The 20429-nt window shown below is 33.8% G+C and overlaps 1 protein-coding gene across 1 annotated transcript in view; it reads left to right on the forward strand.

Annotated features, from left to right (window-relative positions):
• Window positions 1–3297, forward strand: part of Syt10 (synaptotagmin 10) — a 52513-nt gene extending 49216 nt beyond the window's left edge. The window contains exons 6-7 of the mRNA XM_026393966.2: window positions 1043–1172; window positions 3226–3297. Coding sequence (XP_026249751.2) covers window positions 1043–1172; window positions 3226–3297 — 202 coding nt within the window. The remainder of the gene's footprint in view (window positions 1–1042; window positions 1173–3225) is intronic.
• The last annotated feature ends 17132 nt before the right edge of the window (window positions 3298–20429 follow it).

The raw sequence follows: 20429 nt of genomic DNA on the forward strand, positions 1-20429 counted from the left end.
TAGTAATGGGGTGGGAATTATGTGGGTCAGCACACTTAAATTACTTAGAACACTGTCTGGTACATAATAAACTTTCAAAAATGTTAAATATTATTATTTTTTATTTGTTCCTGTAAAAGCAAGGCATGAATAAAAAATAGGAATGTCATCTATCATGCTCTCTGTTGTGCAATAACAATCAAATGAAATGGAACTGAACAGAACCTGTTCTGTTTATTTGTAATACAAGCAATAATATACACTGATAGATCATTCAGAATCAATTAAATATGGTCTTTTATGCAAGAAAATGAATACCATACCTATGGTGTAAAACCTAAATGTCATTATAAAGACAGTAAGCCTTGTAAAAAGAACAGGGTTTGATTTACATCACTTAAACTTAATAGGACTGCTTCTGAAAAAGCAATGCTTCACACATGTACGGAACTAGTAGCATTGCCATTCACACTATTGTTATTACTGTGAAATGTGCTCAAATTGAAGAGCTTAAAATGATTTGTGAGTGCTTCTTATCCAAATTCATTTTCTTAAATGTTCATATCATTTAGTTAATTGTTTAGTAAATTTTTGTTTACTTAAAATTTTTCATTTGATTAGAAGTGGCATATAGTAGTCCCCATTATCTGTGAGGAATATTTTACAGTATGTTCCACAGATTGCTGAAACCAATGGTAATACTAAACATGATAATACTATATATACTGTGTTTTCCTATACATACACACAGATGATTGTTTAATTTATAAATTAGGTACAGTATAAGCGAATAAGAGCAACTAATGATAAAATAGAGCAATTATAACAATGTACTATTTTAGAAGTTATTTTTTTTTCTGGAATTTTCCATCTAGTATTTTCAGACCACAGTTGTCCATGGGTAACTAAAATGACAGAAAGTGAAACTGCAAATAAGGGGACTACTATAATTTGCAAAATGACAGCATCTAGTTACTATTATGTTTACAATTCATTTAAGATGTGTGAGATTCCATTATCTTTGAAAGTTGGAAATGAAAGTATAATATTCCACAAATCATAGGGTGGGACACAACGAGGTCATAGGAGTGTGTAGAACAGGACTGGACGCTGAGGGTCTTGGGAGAGACCACTGGAATGAAATGCTGGCTTATCACCGAAAACCAATAACACACTGGCACCCCTTGCTGGAGGTAAGCTTGTGATCACCTGACTTCTGCTATTATCTTTTCAGTTTAAATATTATTTATTTGCTAACCCATATCTGACATTTTAATATATTCACCTTTTAAAAAGATTCCTCTTGCTTTTCTCCCACAGTCTCTAGCATTTAAGTATTCAAAATTCTGTGTGCCATGTGGGATCATAGAAACCACTAGACTTTCTGGGCTTCATAATTGATACGCCCATAAAAACTGCAAGTCTGTCATTTTCTCACAGCCTGAAAATTCACATCAGTGAGCAGTGGAGCAATCTAGTATGTTTATTACTGAGTGGACACTGTATTTTGGTAAACAGAGATACCTTTTCCAAAGTCCCCTTCCATTTAAGAATCCTTAAATAGAGGTAATGTCATCTGTGTAAGGGTCAGGGACATCTCCCCCAGCTCTCGTCAGGAAGACCTCACAGATTTTTAAAATATCAAGGCACAAGCTTTAATGGGTGATTATTTATTGTGGAACCTAGGATAAGTGACTTGAACCTCTGAGTTTTTTCTATGGTTCTTTAATGGTAATCAACTCAGCGAAAGTAAATACTGAATACAAAGTGCTAGCAGAGTATGGCACAGTGTTAGCTCCTATGAGAACTACTGTTAATACTTACATTAATCTGTTTTTGTTGGGATTTCCAGCCATGAAATAGTTTTCAGTCTACTTGATACAGTGAATGTTGCTAGGGGGAATGACTTTCTTTCTTGTGAGCCTCCTGAAGAGTTACAAAGTAAATCATTTATAGGATTGAGAGGTAATGCAAGTTCAAAAAGGATGTCTAGTAGGTGAAGGATTTCTGCATTCAATTAAAAAATCATCATAATAGCCACATAGTATATGAATGATATATCTGCCATCTCCCCATGGATAAGATTCTGTTTCTTGTTTTCACACTAGACACTGGGTAAGAGAACAAGAGAGGTTGTACACTGTTATTGATTAAATATATCAATGGGACCAGGTTCTAATCTCAGTTTAGTCACAAAAATGTGACCTTGGCTGTGTTATATAAAACACTATAGGGTAAATTACATAAACACTGCATGCTCAGATGATAGAGGAGAACTGTCATCACAGATATGTTTATATATATATATATATATAAATGTTTTGAGTCTTTACCTAACTTCATAATTTAATGTAAATCATAAAAGACAAATGCACAGAGAGAACCCCAGTCACATGCAATTTTCCAACTGGAGGGTTTCAGAAGTAGAGACAGATGCATTCTCTGAAAAGCTTGTCTTAGGTTGTATTTCCTTTCAGTGGTAGGTACTGTCTGAAGTCTATTCTGATTATTGTAGAATTACTGTCCATTCCCTGCTTCTAATCTTGCTTTTTTTTTTTAACGTTTGAACAGTGAACATCAGTTCTAAGAATCTAGAAAGGAGAGCACTCACCTGCCTAGTGCAGTGCTTCTCCTCTCTGCCCCCATAAAAATCACCTCCTGCCTTAGAGCAAGTGGAACACACGCTTTTGTGTCTAGAACTTCTTATTGCTCTTATGCAGCAATTACTGTCACTATAGTAAATCATTATTTTATAAAAAGAACTAAAAGCTTGTCACAAAACGTGAAATTATTCTGCACTCATAAATAGTTGCTGTTCAGTGCTGCTTCAGGTCCCATCTAAATGGCATGCTCTGTGTACATCTCTGAAATGTTTGTTTCCCCTCATTCTACCTGAAAAGATGAGTTCTGAAGGATAGGAGAGCTCCTACAGCTTCTCTTCAGAGGCTTGCATGTCATGGGTAAACATTTCCTATTAAAAGGAAGCATCAGCCAGGTACAGTGGATTGGGAGGCTGAGGCAGTAGGACAGCAAGTTCAAATCTAGTCTCAGCAAAATCAAGGGTCTAATCAACTGAGTGAGAGACCCTGTCTCTAAATAAAATACAAAAAACAAAGGGCTAGGGATATGGCTCGTGATCGAGTGCCCCTGAGTTCAATCCCCAGTACCCTCCTCCCCAAAAAGAGAAGCACCAATTACCCATTGTATTTTTTCTGCATGAGGTCAAATAAAATTACTGTTTTTCAGCTACCTGGCCGGGCAACCAGTTTTGATAGTCAAGGATCCTGCTCTTCTCCCAAACCACCTTCCACACCATAATGCCTCCAAAATAAGACCCTTATGATAAGGACCTAAGATCATGTGCTTATTGGATCAGAAAAAAAAAGTGGAAGGTTTGATTGATTTCCTCATTTAAGATATATCCATGTTAATGAGCAAACTTGATGTGTACTTTTTTTCATTTACTTCTTTTCTGTTTTATAACTTTGAACATCTTAATACGTTTTACTTGAAAACAAATAGTCCTTAGTTAAATAAGGCATTTTATCCTTCATGTTATATGCCTATTAGCACAAAGAGTGTTTTGATATGTTGTAATCTTTGCATAAGCAAAGAAATACGTTTTTAAAAATGAATCTTCATGTATCTAAAATTAAACATAGTTCATACTGCTGTTGTATAAAGTAGTACATGTCTCATAAATGTGGTTTTGATTTTGTTCAACTGTGTTCCTTTCATGTGTACATGATTCCATATAACTTTTAAATGGACATTTTTAAACTTAATGTACCCAGCATTAAGTTCTTTCACATTCAAAATAGTATTACTTATTAGAAAATAGTTTTTTCTTTCATTCTCAGCAAATTACTTGTTGAAGTTTGGTTCTGCCAAACTGAAAACTTTGTAGCTCAAGCTTGTACTTTGAAACATACAGATAAAGCTGTAAATTTAAAGAATCATTTTGAATATAAACTCAAGAAATGATATTTAGTACTGGAAAGTGGAGGTTGAGCCTTTTTGGCTACCATTTTATAATGTCATACTGTCATATTAGTTCAAAGATCTGCTGCACTGTTGAACTGATACTTTTAAAATTCTAATAATCTTAATCTCAACTGTAGCATTGGTATTCCTAAGTGAATAGCATCAGTTCATTTTTCAAGCATTTGTAAGATTTCAAGTACTGTGACATGTATTTCTTGTGTGTGACATGAAGCTATTATGTATATCCAGTATTTCTGATAGATCACACTAATAGACACCAAAGGTTCAACAAAACTGTCTGTGCTCATTGTCATTTAGATTATATGTAGTAACGGTGACTCTTAAACCCAGTCAGAAGCTCATCATCGGAATTGGGTATTTTCTTAAACAAAGCATGACTTATTTCTCAGCAAACTATAGAAAAATACCATAGAGTGTAACTTCAACATGTAGTAAAACAAAAAATTTATTCTAAAGGCCCAGACCTCCAGTCCTTTTATGAAAGGCATTACCTTCACAAAGATTAAGGACAGGCCACTAGATGAAAAAACTATGCAAATACTTTTACAGGACAGAAATTTCCTTTTCATCAGGTCAACTTTTTTTTGGTCTCATTTCCAGGCCCCACTTAGAAGGTATTGAATTATCCCAACCTTACTTTTGAGATGTGGTGCACTATACATAATGCATATTTCAAGTTTATCCAAAATAGAGGTTAAAAATAAAAGCAAGAAAAATTATGCTTGCAATACAAAAACAAATTCATCAGGATGAGAAAATTTATTTTCATAAAATACCTTATATAAATATTAAAAAAACATAAAATTTTACAAGCCTTGAAATTTTGTTTGTTAGCTTCTCATAAGTTGGAATTATGGTCAATTAAGCTGTAAATATTTTTCAAATTCACATTTTAAAGAAAAATACAGTCTGCCTAAAATTTTTCAAAACTGCCTATGTCATCCTAACAAATAAAAAAAATTCCTACTTAATATTTTTTCATTGAAGAAAATAGAAAAATCTATTTCAAAATACTTGGCTACCTTATCAGGCCTAAAAGAACCACTTATAGTCAGAATGACTGAAGAATGACATCTAAATTTTGGAACTCTTTTACTGAGAAATAGAAATTATCCAATGGAGGATGTACTTTTAATAAACTGACATTTTTGTAGACAATTATTTTGTTAGAAGATATAGTTATAGCCTATAGTATATTAGCAGTCATATTTCCTTTGTGAGTGTGATATGTATTTTCACCCAAAAACATATTTTAAGGACTTCTTCTTAACTCTTGAAAGCTTGTACTTTTCTTTGTTCCCTAAGGAGAAAAAGCCAATGCTTATGATGAAATAAATTTGAACTATCAGCTAATCAGGAGACTTTAATATGAGGGTTATAGATTAATATAAGTTTTAAAGAAATTTTTTTTTAAAAAATTAAACCCTTTTTTCCCTAGGGATTAGAATAAACTCATAATGCCAGAGTTAACCCTATGGAAGACACTGAGGGAAAGAAATTCACAACTCTGCTTTCATGTCATATGTAAGGGATGCTCACCCACAAATTGATAGAGAAAAAGGAGAGTTAGGGTTCTGAAAATGTAATCGTACCACATTTAGGACAACAAACCCTGTCCTCCATATCCATACACGCCTAACTTATCTTCTTTCAGCTTGTGATTTAAGAATGAAATACTTTTAGTTTCAGTATTTGAAATAAAGTTTGATGTTAGAAATATCCTCCACTAATTTGTGTAGGATAAACTTTACTGATAGTATTGACATATTATGAAGTTGTACTTTATATAGATATCAACTACCTAATTTCAGGGACTTATTCAGGGATTTACCAAAATATGAGTCTAGGAAAAATAAGTATTGACGCATTAGCATAACATGCCAATGTCCTTTTTAGTTATTTGGGTTTTGTTTTTGTTTTTACCTGATTCATCAATAACCAATCAGGGGAAAGAGTAGAATGAATAAGAAAAAAATATCAAAGTTTGTAAAGTATATGTTTTTACCCCATAAAACTGAAGAGTTGATTCCTTTTTCTCACTAGTTTTAATTCTCTAAACCAGGCCATCCCTGTGTCTGGACTTTATTTTATGTGTATTAATGCATCACAGTTCAGCAACATTAGGACTAGTGCCAGGGTGGAATGGGGATGCAGAGCCAAGCACTCACCTTCTTGTGCAGTCTTGAGGAGTGTGTGCACGTTCTAGTTACTGCAGGGAGATCACAACTGATCAATACTGACTCAGGTTTTATATTACAGCAAATATATTTGGACCTATTTGGTTGTGATATTTAATTGACATTTACAGCTATGTTTATTCTCCTATAATGTTTATTATTTTAAAACTTTGCAGCTCAATAAAGAGCTACCAATCTCTTATAGTTTTCATTTGATGATTAATTACTTAAAAAATGAAACAATCGGACTTGCAGCCCTGTTCCAATTTTCACTATCCATTAAAAAAGGTAACTTATTTCAGAAAGAGTGCCCAAAAGAATCAAAGACAAAGGGACACATCTCAATACTGAACACATAGCAATTTCTTTACCTTTTCCAAAAGGCTGCTTGCTATTATTTAAGAATGTGCATTTTCATGGAATGGAGTTGGTTAGTTTTGTTGTTTGTTTTTGTTTCTTTGCCACATAAGTTGTAACTATACCCAGGTAACTCAATTACCTGGTAATTTAAAAAGAAAAATGGGGTTGATAAGAATTAAAGAAAGTCATTCAATCTCTTAAACTAAATTTGGAGAAAACATGGAGATCTGTTTCTTTTTCATCTTGTTCTTCTAGCAGCTCCCTTTGCTCTGTGATACTCTAATTGATCTTGACCTTTATAATCTGTAGGCTAAAATGTACTGCTGTCAAGGAGAAATGAGTCAAAAGACCTGGAAGTATATAATAAAGTAGGCATCTACATAATTAAATGAGAGGTAAGCAAAGATCTTTAAGCCTATGGAAATAAAGATATTAAGATATATAAAACACTCCTTTGTATTTTAACTTTAGTGGACAGAAAAAAATTCCATGACACATCATTTAATAGTTACTCAGTGACATGGCTCAGGATATGATTCATCTGAACCTGCTGTAAGGATCTATTATTTAAAAGAAAATGATGAGTTTATGTTTTTCATAGGAAACAGGGATAACTAAAAAAAAAAATGCTGTTTCCAATATGTTATTCAGTGTTACCCTTTTAGGTAAGAATTTTCTCTCATAAGACACCTCTGTATTTATTCAGTATTCTGTTGATTAAAATAAATTGTAATTGAATAAAAGATGTATTGATAATTAATTACTTGTCATCTGTCATTAATAGTAAACCAAAAAGATGTGTATTTGAACAGTGGCATTTAACATTTGGCTAAAGTATATTCTCTTCAAAGTAAATGCTCATTTTACCATGTTCATTATGAAACAAGAAACCAAAATTTGATTTGGTAGCCTGACAACATCAGGCTACAGAGACTCAGAGTAAGACCGCACTAAATTAAGGGCTGAGGTGGGACTTAATGATTTATTTAATTCAATCACTTTGAATAGTAGAAACAGTGATTGAAAAATAAATAGATGTTTAAGAAAGAAAAAAGAGGTTTCTCATGCCTGAGATGATTTGAATATACTCCTGCCAGGAATAATTGATTAAATCAATTCTGTTTTTACCTATTCTAACACCAGAAAGGGTTTGTTATTTATAGATACATTTTATTTGGAAATATTTTAATCTCAAACCCAAAATAATTTCTTCTATAAACTCACCTAGACCATAAGAACCCTCCTCAAAGATTTGAACTATGCCTGACCTTATTACCAGAGTGTAAAAATAGGTCATTTCTTCTGAAATTTTGCTGAGTTGCACCCGCTGTGCACAGAGTTTATTTACTGTACAAGATGGTGAGTTTTACTCAATTTCATGTGTTTTTGTTCCCTCAAAAACAAACTATTGAATATTAGTGTGTATCATTTTGAATCCAAAATTGTCCTGTAAGCCTCAAGATTGGAAGGTTAAAACATTAGGTACCTTTGTCACCTTTCTAAATTGTTTTGTATTCACCCCATCTGAATAACATTATAGAGACTGTTATTTGGTTATGATTTTGCTTTAACATAAAGTTGTGGACTCCAAAATAACTATGATCTCTAAGATCATGTACAAACTGGTCAAATAATCATTCTCTATTGCAGACTGCATATTTTATCCTAGTTATATTCATGTAGATCATCTTAATCGGTTCATTATAATTTCTATTGTTTTCTTTTAAAATATTCTTTAAGCTTTCCATTTAAAGAACACAGTAGTCTCCAGTGTGAAGAGCTTCACAAACTCTATTACTGAATAAATAAAAAGCAGGTAGAACAACTCTAATATATAAAATATTTTCATTTATACCTTGTTTGATAAACAAAAAGTCCAACACCCAAGTTGTTATCATTGGCATAAGCTTATTATCAATGTCTCCAACTAAGAGCAGTGATTGACTTTATCTGCAAATACAGAGAAATTACAGACTGCAATTAAGTGAAACCATAATTTCAGAATGAAGAATAAAGAAGTCAAAATAGAAAGGAACTGCCTCATGTTGTACTTGGGATGATTCCACTCATCCCTCTTCCCCCAAAATGGATATTTATCAATTATTCTATACTGGCAGGAACTACTAAAATTCATTTCACACATCAAATAATTTAGATCCAACATATCTGATCTTTCTTTATATTCTTCAGTCATTGTTCATAAGTGACTTTTTAACTGAAGTTTGTGGTTTAATACTTAGCCATTGTTCAAATCAGTATCTTTGACTTCCATAGTATAGAACAAAAATTTTAAAATCTTTTGAAATTCATGTTTCTGGCTTTTGTACCTGGTAACCAGCCATTTGTGAAACTTGACAGCATAAAATTGTATAACTTAGAACAAATGTTTTTGCAACCACCTTTAAAAGATGTTACACACTGCAGTATTTTTACAATGTCTTCTTTGGAATGTGTGAACATATTTGTCAGGTTCAGATGAATTACGTAACAATGAAACCTCAAAGCTGTTATGAAGTATAGTTTGTGATTTTTTGTAACAGAAAATGGAAAAGCACTTGAAATATAATTTTATTGTTTCATATGTATTTTGAAAAAGAAATAAAGTGATTACAAATTATTTTTGTCTGTCTTTGAAGACAATTTTTCCAGATTTAATTTTGGGACCTCTGTTAAGTTTTCCTTTAATGTAAATTATTCTTGGTACACATTAATAGTGCAGTCATTCATTTTTCAATCAATCAATAACTCAAGGACTGATGATAGTTCACAGCCCTGCTATAATACACACTATTGAGGAGCATAAAGGTGTGACATCATAAGAGCCATGGCTGATACTCCTGTAATGAAAGAAAGTGAAGAAGAAAAAAAGCATTAGCAAACTTTTTAAATCAAAGTTTTACAGAGCAGACTTATTTAATCAAAGTTTTTACACTGTTAGAGCACTTGACTGGCACTTGGGGATGGGATAGGGTGCTCTGGATTGGATCCTAAATATCACAAAAGAAAGAAAAATTCACATAATGAGAGCCTGTAGATATATAGACTCAAAGACCCAGAAAAAAAATCTATATTTTAATTTAATGAAGAATAGACAGCAGAGTAGAAATGTGATTGGACACAAAGGGAAATGGTAATTGGCTGAGAGGGGAAAACCTAGCAAGGCCCTCCCTCCTGTTCAGATTCTGTGTGGCATTTCTTCCTCCCAGGTATAGGGCAGGACCACTTCCAGAATGAGGGTTTCATGATCCACTATCCAACAAGACAGGTCAGAGAATTTCTCTATGGCCATCTCTAACAAAGAAAGCCTGGGGAAGACAACAGGGACATTTTGGGTTCTGTGGCTGGCTACCAAGGAGAGGAGCTCTAGTGTCTATGGACTGCCCTCCAGAAAGGACGGCAGGAGAAAGGGCTGGAACAGACTGCTCTGGGGCCCTTTCCGTGTCCTTCAAAGAACTCAGCATGACAAAATGCCATTCTTTGCATATCATGTTCTAAGACTCAAAATCATTTTATAACAAAATTATAAACTTAAGCTCCTTGATTATTTCCATTAAGAAGAAATAAGTCAAGCATCAAAAGAGGTAAATATTATTTTCACACATTAGCTTAATCTTTTTACCGGCGAAAGAGTTCCAAGTCCTAGAAATACCTCAGCAGGTGATCCAGTATTTGGAGTATATCTGTTATTTTGCTTGTTATTTTTTGTTGTTGTTTATTCTTTGCCTCAGAGTTTCAAAAATATTTTCCTAAGGAGTGTAGGGGCATAAGCCACTGGTTTTAGACACTCAGTAGAACACTGATTCAAAGAATATCATACCTGTTAATACACCAGGGGTTCCACACCTGGAGTCACTGTTTACACATATGAAAAAATGCAGCTAATCAGAAGAAGCAAGTAAATAAATCTATTGCTCTGCCTCAGATACAGAAGAAGGAGCCAATGATTTGACTTGTCTAGCCCTCCTTAAGTCCTCACATCCCAAAACTGTGAGGTACCAGAATAAAATATAAATTGCTTCTTAAAAAACAGTCCAACTGGGGCTGGGAATGTGGCTCAGTCGGCTAGTCTGGCATGCGTGCGGCCCGGGTTCGATCCTCAGCACCACATACCAACAAAGATGTTGTGTCCGCCGAAAACTAAAAAAAATAAATAAATATTAAAAATTCTCTTTCTCTTTCTCTCTCTCTCTCTCTCTCTCTCTCTCTCTCTCTCTCCTCTCTCACTCTCTCTTTAAAAAAAAAACAGTCCAACTGCCACTTTTTAAGACTTTTTTTTCCCCACATTTCTTCTCAGGAAGGATTTATATTTGTATTCACACTGAGCTAAAATTTATATTCCTGCTAACAATATGTGACAGTTTCCAAGTACCTTAGTCAACATTGACACTGTTGTTCCATTTATTGCCAATTTGAAAATGAAAAAATGATATCGTTGCTTTAATTTATATTTGTCCTTTTTTTTCTGCTTGACTATTTTTTACAAATGGACTGACAATTTGTTTTTCATTGTTTATGTCTTTTCCCAATGGCTTTGTTGGGATTTTCTTTCTCAATTATTTTTAGAGGTTTTTGCTCCATTTTTTAAAAATACATTCTTCACATAATCATTTCTCAAACTTAACTTCATTCTGCAAAGCAGAAGGCATAACATTAGGTAATGTTCATAAAGGCAATTTGTGCAATATGTATGAATCAAGAGTATATGTTGAAATATACATGTGAAGACATGTAAAGCAAAGTACAAACAAAAGTTTTGAAAAGCATGAGTTTTTATCTTGACAATTTCCAGAAGATTTGGTTTGGGGATGTAACCACTGGTATTATTCAAAGAATTAGAAATAATCCTTTTCATGGAAAATCCATTATTTATGCTATTGTTAAAAATTCTTTTTTGTGCTACATTTGAACAGTTTTGTTTCTATCCACTCATGAAGTGACACAGAACAAAAGGCACCTAAATCCATTAATGCCCACAGAAGCAAAAACCAAAACTCGAAACAAAAACCACAAATCAGACTTAACAGTTACCAGTTCAGGCTGCAATTAGAGTTTTTTCTTTTTAATCCACTTTTCTCCAAATAAATATAAATCATTCAGAGTCCCAAATTTGATGATAAATTATGTGAAGAGAAACCAATTTCCATATGAATACATTAGTGGATCTAACTGATCAGATTGTTTTCATGAGCAAGTTTTGGATATATAAATATTATTTATAAATTAATATGTAATATTATAATTTTATAAACTGATATATAAATTATATATTATTTAAATATATATAAATTTCAAGATATACATGACTTAAATTTTTGCCTTAAATGGGAAGCCTAGACATGAGTCAGTGACAGGAGGAACTCAGACCAGAAAGTGAAAGAGCTAACAGATAAGGATCATATTGAGAACAAAAAAAAAACAGGCCCCCAAACCGCATGTCTCCACACATGCAGTCTATGTAAATGGTGCCATCAGGAACACACAAATCAACCACTTCACATTAGTAAATAACAAGACATACCAAAAATGAAAGCTACAGAGTTGCCTCAACCAGAAGCTATAATTAAACCATAGAGAAAAAAGTTGAAGGCCATATTTTTAAGTATTGGTCATGTAGCCTGAAACATACAGAAAGTGTTCAATGCACCAAGCACAGTGTTCTTTACATCCTTATCTCTAATGTATTCAAAATCTCTTTGACATATTATGATGACTTGGGGGAATTACTGAGGATTGAACCCAGGAGTACCACCATGAGCTACATCCCCAACTCTTTTATTCTTTGAGACACAGTCTCACTAAGTTGCCTAGGCTAGCCTTGAACTTGTGAACCTCCATCCTTGAGTTTGTGAGTTGCTGGGATTACAGTCATGTGCCATTGCACTTGTTTAATTATGAGCATTTTAAAGATGGAGAAAAATTAAGACTCAAATCAATTAAGTGGATACACAGGTAGTTAACAAGAAAGCACAATTTTGCACACAAACTTTATTCAAAGTGACTTTTAGTTGTCTATATGTCATGAACTCTAAAAACTAATATTCATACAATTTAAAATATTTCCAAATATATATATATATTTTTTTTTAATTTATTCCTAAAGGGTATATAAATTTCATCACCACCATTCAACATGGATGATACTTTTGGTTAAGACAGGTTAAGCAAAAACTCAAGGCAAGAGGGCTTGGCCTCAAATCTATCTTTGGCCCTTAAACAACATGCACACTTTATAACTTTTTGCTTTTTCAGTGGAATACACTCAACATACTGGGAAACAAAAGAAAACAAAGGTATCATTTCCTTTTTAGATAAATCATCGAGATGAAAGATATGTAAACCTCATTGACACTTCACTCACCTAGAAATTGAGATCAGTTAGATGCCCGACCTATCAATCAGCTAATGTATGTACCACTTTTGTGACATATAAAACTCTATGCAAATATTTTTTTTAAAGAGAGAGTGAGAGAGGGGGGAGAGAGAGAGAGAGAGAGAGAGAGAGAGAATTTTTTAATATTTATTTTTTAGTTCTCGGCGGACACAACATCTTTGTTGGTATGTGGTGCGTGCTGAGGATGGAACCCCGGGCCGCATGCATGCCAGGCGAGCGCGCTACCGCTTGAGCCACATCCCCAGCCCTCTATGCAAATATTAAGACAATAGTTTTTAAGACACTAATATTTCCCATCATTAATAGCTGAAAGTCATGGATGATGATATGAATATTTTAAAACCCATAAAATAGGTATCTGTGCAAGTCAAGTGTCTAAGAAGAAACTAGATGCCAAAATGACCCTGATCTAACTAAAAAAGAAAAGAAAAAGGCAAAGGATAGGCAAGGGCAGGGTCTATAGGCTCAAATCCCAGAGAAGAGATTTCTGTTAAACATAATTCATATTTTTATTATTTTCCTATTATCACTACCCTTATTCAGGATGTGCAACCTCTTTTCTACATTTTGTAAATCTTGAGAATTGGTTTAAAGACATCTACATACTCATAAAAGCCACTGTCTACTACACAGATCCATCTCGAGAAAATGTATATCTGAACATTATACCTCTTACAACCTAAAAGAGCTTAAAGGGAACTTAAAAGGGAAAGTGATACTAGAACAACTGGAAATCTATAGGAATATAAAACGATATGATATTTGACCCTTGTAAACTATCATACACAGAAACTAACTTCATATACACAACACTGAAATGGAAATCCCAAAAGCTACAAAGCTTCCAGAATACCAGGCAAGATATTTTTGTGACCTTGTAGTAGGCATTTCTGACTGAGATCTGTTTTTTTCTTAGAAATGACTCAACTTAATTGCAGAAGAACCTACAAAGTGTAAAGATTTAAATTTTCTCCAAATGATCTCAAAGCAACTCAAAGTTTCAAAGTAGCTTCAATCAAAATTATAAGCTTTGTTTCTGTTTTAATGGAACTTGACAAGCTCATTTTTACATATGTATAAAAAAGTAAAGTATTATAAATAGTCATTCTACTAAAAATGGAGAAAGATGAGGTAAGGCTTAATCTAACAAAATCATATCTTATTCTGGATTGATAGCAATCAAGGCATTCTGGTACCAATGGGAAGACAAACAAAATGACAAAAATAAAAATATGTCAAAAACTTATGAAAATTAGATGTGTAACAGAGGGGACATACCAAGTGGTGGGAGGAAATGGGACTATTTAATAACTGCAGCTTAAGAAATTATTGTCCATAAGTAAAATGCAAGAATGACTCCCATTCTTGTCCATTTACTAGATTCAAATGAAATTCATTGTCAAATGAAAAATTACAAAATTCTATTGTAATGTATAATTTGGAAAGAGGTAATGGTTAAGGCACAAAACATGCTCTTCATTTAAAAAGATCAATACATCATATTACATTAAATAACTTATTATCAAAGTACAACTTTAAAAATTAAAAAAGCAAGACACAAATTGAGGACAAGACATTTACAATGCATATAATTAACAAAGGGAGAGTAGCAAGTTTTATAAATAGATCTTACAAATGGGCCAATACATGAATTTACCTCATCTTTCTCCATTTTTAGTACTTGATATGATTTTGTTAGATTAAGCCTTACCTCATCTTTCTCCATTTTTAGTCTTTAATGAAGGAGGAAATGAGTATAGAAATAAAAACAAAGAGATGCTGCATCTCATATCAAGGAAATGCAAATAAATGTTGTAATGAGATAATTATGTATAACATTTTTTGACAAAGTCTAACAAAATTTTCTCCACAGAGGTGGTCAACCAATTGAATTCATAATACACTTTATATATGCAGGTGTTCAGAAACTATATATATGCATACATATTAAAAGACATTTGAAGAATTAATTGAAAAAAATCAGAAAAGAATAAAAAGCCAAAGATTTTAAAAATAGAGTGGTCACAGTATTAATGAATTGCCTCTAAGGAATAAAATTATTGAAACAATATATTGTTTTAATAAATACTAATTCATTGTAAAACTTACCATACCATAAAACTTTTAAGAGAGAAAACATGGTATAAAACATGAAATGATAACATAGACTTAAATATCACATTTCACCAAAAAAATGGAAATTAAATGGGAAGGATGGAAGAAAAAAAAGATCAAGTTGAATTTATTATGATACACAAAGATGGTTAATGGACACCAATAGTCAAGGAAAATAATAGGTGATGATATATTTACCTGAAAATAGGTATTACTGAAATGAAAACAAAGTCTATATCATATAAATCAATGAAAAGAAAAAATATATAGTTTATATAGCAAAAATAAAATAAAAAGAAGGAAAACAAGAGACCATTTAAAAATAATAAATTATATAACAAGAACATAAGAAAAAATATTAGTTAAGGTAAAGGAAGTGGAATGTATCACATATCAATAATGTCCAATAAAATAAATAGCATAAATATTCAACAATAGGACTTCTGCCCATACTGCATTTTAAAATAAAACACACACACACACACACACACACACACACACACACATATATATATATATATATGAAATATAATATATATATACATTTGTTTGACAACCGTTTTTTAGGTTGTTTCCACTTCTTGCTATTGTGAATTTTGTTGCAATAAATGTGGGAGTACAGATATCTTTATAAAGTGATGATTTTGTCTCCATTGAGTATATACCTAGAAGTGGGATTGCTAGGTCAAGTGATTTTGAGTTTCTTCAGGAACCTCCACACTCCTTTCTGTAATGGCTGCACCAGTCAACATTTCCTTTTCTCCATATTCTTGCCAATATTTATATCTTGACTTTTTGATAATAGTTATCCTAATGGGTGTGAGGTGAGATCCCCTAGAGATTTTACTGTGAATTTCCCCTGATTATTAGTGTTATACTTTGGATATGAAATGTTCCCCTAAGGCACATAAGGTAAAGATTTGGTCCTGGGTCCATGACACCATTGGGAGATGATGGAACCTTTAAGAGAGGGGCCAGTGGAAGGAGGTTAGTTACTGGAGGCATGCCCTTAAAGAGGACACTGGAACCTCCAACCGCTTAAGTCTCTTGGTTTCCTGACCATAATTAGATGAAAAGGGCTCCTCCTCCAGCATGCACTCCTGCCATGATGTTCTATGCCACTATGGGCCAGGAGCAATGGGGCCAACAAGGACTGAAACCTCAAAAGCCATAGACCAAAATGAACCCTTCCTTTTATTAAGTTGATTTATCTCAGGTATATGTTACAGTGATACAAAGTTAACTAACATCACTAGAGATGTTGAGCACTTTTAACACAGTTAGCTATTTCTGTGTCTTCTTAGTAGAAATATCTGTTCAGGTTCTTTCCCATTTTTTAATCAGGTTATTTTTTTCTGTTACTGAGTTATAAGAGAATTAATAGTAACCTCTAATCAGATATGTGGTTTGAAACTATTTTTCCTAGCCTTTAGGTTAACTTTTTCATCCTGTTGGTTGTTCCATTTTCTATTCACAAGCTTTTTAAGTTGATATATTCCTATCTATTTATTTTTGCTCTGCTGGTGTGATATCCAAAAAAGGAAAAACAAAAAACAAAAACAAAACAAAACAAAAACATACCCAAGACCAATATCAATGAACTTTCCCCTTTGTTCCCATCTAGAAGTTTTATTGTTTAGGTATACATTCAGGTTTTTGAATCCATTTGCAGTTGATTTGTATATATAGTATAAGAGTTCAGCTTAGATTCCTTTGCATGTGGAAATTTAGTTTTCCCAGCATCATTTATTGAAAAGACTGTCTTTCCCCCATAGTTTTCTTGATTGACTAATTGAGGATTAGTAAACTGTATATGTTTGGGCTTATTTCTGGCTCTACATTTTATTCCACTGATCCATGTTTTGGAGTGGGGTGGGGGGCAGTTATTATAGTTTTGCAGTATAATTTAAAATTAGGGAGTGTGATGCCTCCAACTTGGTTTTTCTTTCTCAGTTTGATTTGGCTACTTGAATGTCTGTAGGGGAGAGAGAGAAAGAGAGAGAGAGAGATTCCATATGAATTTTTGGATTTTTTTATTTCTGTAAAGAATACAGTAAGAATTTTGGTAGAGATTGCACTGAATCCAAACATTGCTTTAAATAGTAGACAATTTCACAAAATTAACTCTAGCCCTAAAAAAAGAATGAGATCCTGTCATTTGCCACAACATAAATGGATCTAGAGGACATTGTACTAAGTAAAATAAGGGCACAGAAAGACAAATATTGCATGATCTCACTTATATGTTGAATCTTAAAAGGAAAGGAGGTAAAACATAGAGATATAGAATAAGACAGTGGTTACCAGGGGCAAGGGTGGGGTGGAGGATGAAAGGATGAGGTCAAAGGATACAAAGCAGCAGATCCAATGTATAGCATGAACAGTGAAATTGTAGTAGATTAGGTATTTTTTCCAAATAAGTAGATTTTATCTGCTCATTTTAAACAAGGAACTATGCAAGATGAAATGAATGTTAAATATGCTTTGCTACAATAACCATTTTACTATCTATAGATATATATCATAACAGCATGTTGTAAACTTCAAACATAGACAATAAAATTTATTTTTAAAAACATCACATTTCAGAAGAATACTTAATGAAATTAGAAAATTATTTTTATACATTTTAAAGAGAAATTGAGATGGGAAAAAATAACATTGTGCCTTTGTGCTCACCCTCGTTAAGACATAACTCTAGAAAGTCTGCGCTCTCTCCTGTGATTCTGCTTTCCCAGTTTACACTAATATTCCCAGCAGCACACAAGCTTGATGCTGTCTTTCACATCTTAATTTCTCTTTCTTATTGCTTCGGGGTTCTCAGTGAAGAAGGAAGCAAAGGTGTCTGCTGAGAGGGAAGGCCACAAGGAAGGGCACATATTCCAACTATGAGAAGGAGGATGTATGATAATCTTTCAGGAGAGTGGGAAGGTAACATCCCAGGGAAAAGTACTGAGATTTCTCAACAGAATAAAGGGTCTAATTTTAGGCTTGTGGCCATGAACTTAAAGTGGTAACTTAAAGTCAGTGTGGTTTTGTGTTTTTCTCCAGCTGTTTTTCAGATTCAGAAGTATAGGCACAAAGTTTCAATGCAGTAGGAGTAAAAGAGGAAGCAAGCTGAAAAGATAGGAAATAGTTATCCAAGAACAGAGTGGATAAAATTGAGATTATAAAGGGGATGCAGTTATATATGCCTTCCCTGAGAAAAGAGAAAATCATGCCACTAAGAATTGCAATAAAGAAATAATGATTACAGTTTCTAAAATATAGCAAAGATATGGATTTAAAATCATTTACTCTTTTTTTCCCCTATGAATGTTATTGCAAAACTTCCAACAGATCAAGATCCTACCCTTCAGAACTTACTTTGAGGGTAGGAAAGAAATGTTAATCAATTGTTCTAATTGAGACATATACCTCTTTAACATATTATTTAACAGGGCGACCTAACCTAGTCCAGCAGAATTCAACCTGAAAGACGGAGCATCTTAGCTGAAACATGAAGAATGAGAGAGTGTAACTTGTTCCAGGGTGTGATGGTAAACAGCAATAACTGGCTCTGCAAAGACCCTGAGTATCTTCGAAGAAAGGAAAAATGCCTCTTGTGGGTTAGAACAAAAAGACTGGCAGAGGAAGAAGCAACACAAGACGAGGCTGAAGAGAGAGATAGGCAATAGCCAGACCATGCAGTAGCAGCATACTGAACACCTGGAATTGATGGGATGCCCACAGACAGGAGAGCTCCAGGTTTACAATTTTAAAATACTAAGTGGCTAAACTGAAGATATGCAAGAGTGAAAGAAAAAAACACTGAAGTTGTTTCTCATAGAGGAGGAGGGTTCAAGAAAAAAAAAACTTCCACTGAGTTTGAGTGATTGAGACATTTAAGTTACTATGTCAAATAGATGGATATCAAAGTACAAATTATTTGCTAAGAGTAATGGGGAATAAAAGTATGAAGCTATAGAAGTAGTTATAAGAAAGCTATATAGGTTAAGGTTGATGCTGAAGAGGTGAATACTAAAACCAAAACAAGTATCCCAATAGGCTATATAAACCAACAAGAAATATAGAAGGATGTGGCTTTTCAACAAAACATCTGCAATGGGGATTTTTTAGGTATAAATAACAGTTTGGGATGACAAAAGGTATAAATGTACTCATGAAATTGAACTTCAGGTGGATGGAAGAGCACCGTTTGAGACAGGTGGTCCAGGCATTATGACCTGTTGTTTTTCAGGAGATGAGTGGAATGTGGGCAGATGAGCAAACTCTGCTTGAGACACATTATGCAGGAGGTTTGATTAAGGCAACCTATGTGAAAGCAGCTGAGGCTAGGAAGACTGCTGACCACAGAGCAGGAACACCAATTAGCCCAGTGAAAGGGCTCAGGAGGGTATAAAAGGAATGAGCAACTGGGTCAGTGGAGAGGAGCCCCAGAGCTTGTGGTTGATGCTTAGGAGTGGTTGGATGAGGGAAGAGTCTGAGGATACCAGGAACACCAAGCAGATGTCACCTCAGTAGTCCCTGGAGGGAGCTGGGTTCTCAGCATCCCAAGGTAGCAGACATCTAGAAAGGATGACTGGTGCTTTGTGTTGGGGGAAGGGCATCCTGATATCTCTGGGTGACAACTGTGGGAAATTCCTAGGGAAATTTTCTTTTATTAAATTCCATTATCCAACATGCTCAACTGTGCTTTGACTCTCTGAAAAAGTTAACTGTTTTCTGAAAAGAAGAGAAAGATTAATAGCTTTCAGTCAGGGTTCAGAACATGAGTCACTTCATCCCTAAGGGCCACCCCCATGCCCTGTGGGCCGATCTAGAAAGCAAGCTCCCCAAAGTAAAGTATGCATTTTCATGTACTTAAATTTGGGAAAATTGGAATGTGCTTCTACCATAAATGGAGATGTTGGCTGAGATATACAGTCTTGTATTAATCAATTCGCTTAAGTTGTTTTTGGTAAAAGTCAATTTATGCAACCTGGTTTGGCTAAATGAATCACTGGAGTACTCTTTTAAGTTAGACCTATATCATGAAAAGCAATGACTAAAGCACTTCAAAATCACTTTACATAATATGATTTGTTCACCCTGGATAAGAAAGTTTTACGAGTTCAAGCTGATAGATAACTACTCAGTTATTGTAGAGGATGTCAAAGAAGGCTGTTCTCTGAGCTTTTCAAGTGAAGCAACACCAAAATAAGCTTCAGCCCAATGCTCAGTACTTGGCTAAAGGGCTGCTTGAATTCCTCATTTGGACTCTGGCAAACAGGTTCACACAATTTAGGAACAACAACAACAAAAATAAATTGTGCTTTCAACTCTCTTTCTAAATCAAAAGGTGAGAAGGCCCTCAGTAGACAACTCACACTTCTCCACCTTAGTTCCTCCATCTCCGGATT

The sequence above is a fragment of the Urocitellus parryii genome, chromosome 5, assembly GCF_045843805.1.
Source record: "Urocitellus parryii isolate mUroPar1 chromosome 5, mUroPar1.hap1, whole genome shotgun sequence".
Lineage (NCBI taxonomy): Eukaryota > Metazoa > Chordata > Mammalia > Rodentia > Sciuridae > Urocitellus > Urocitellus parryii.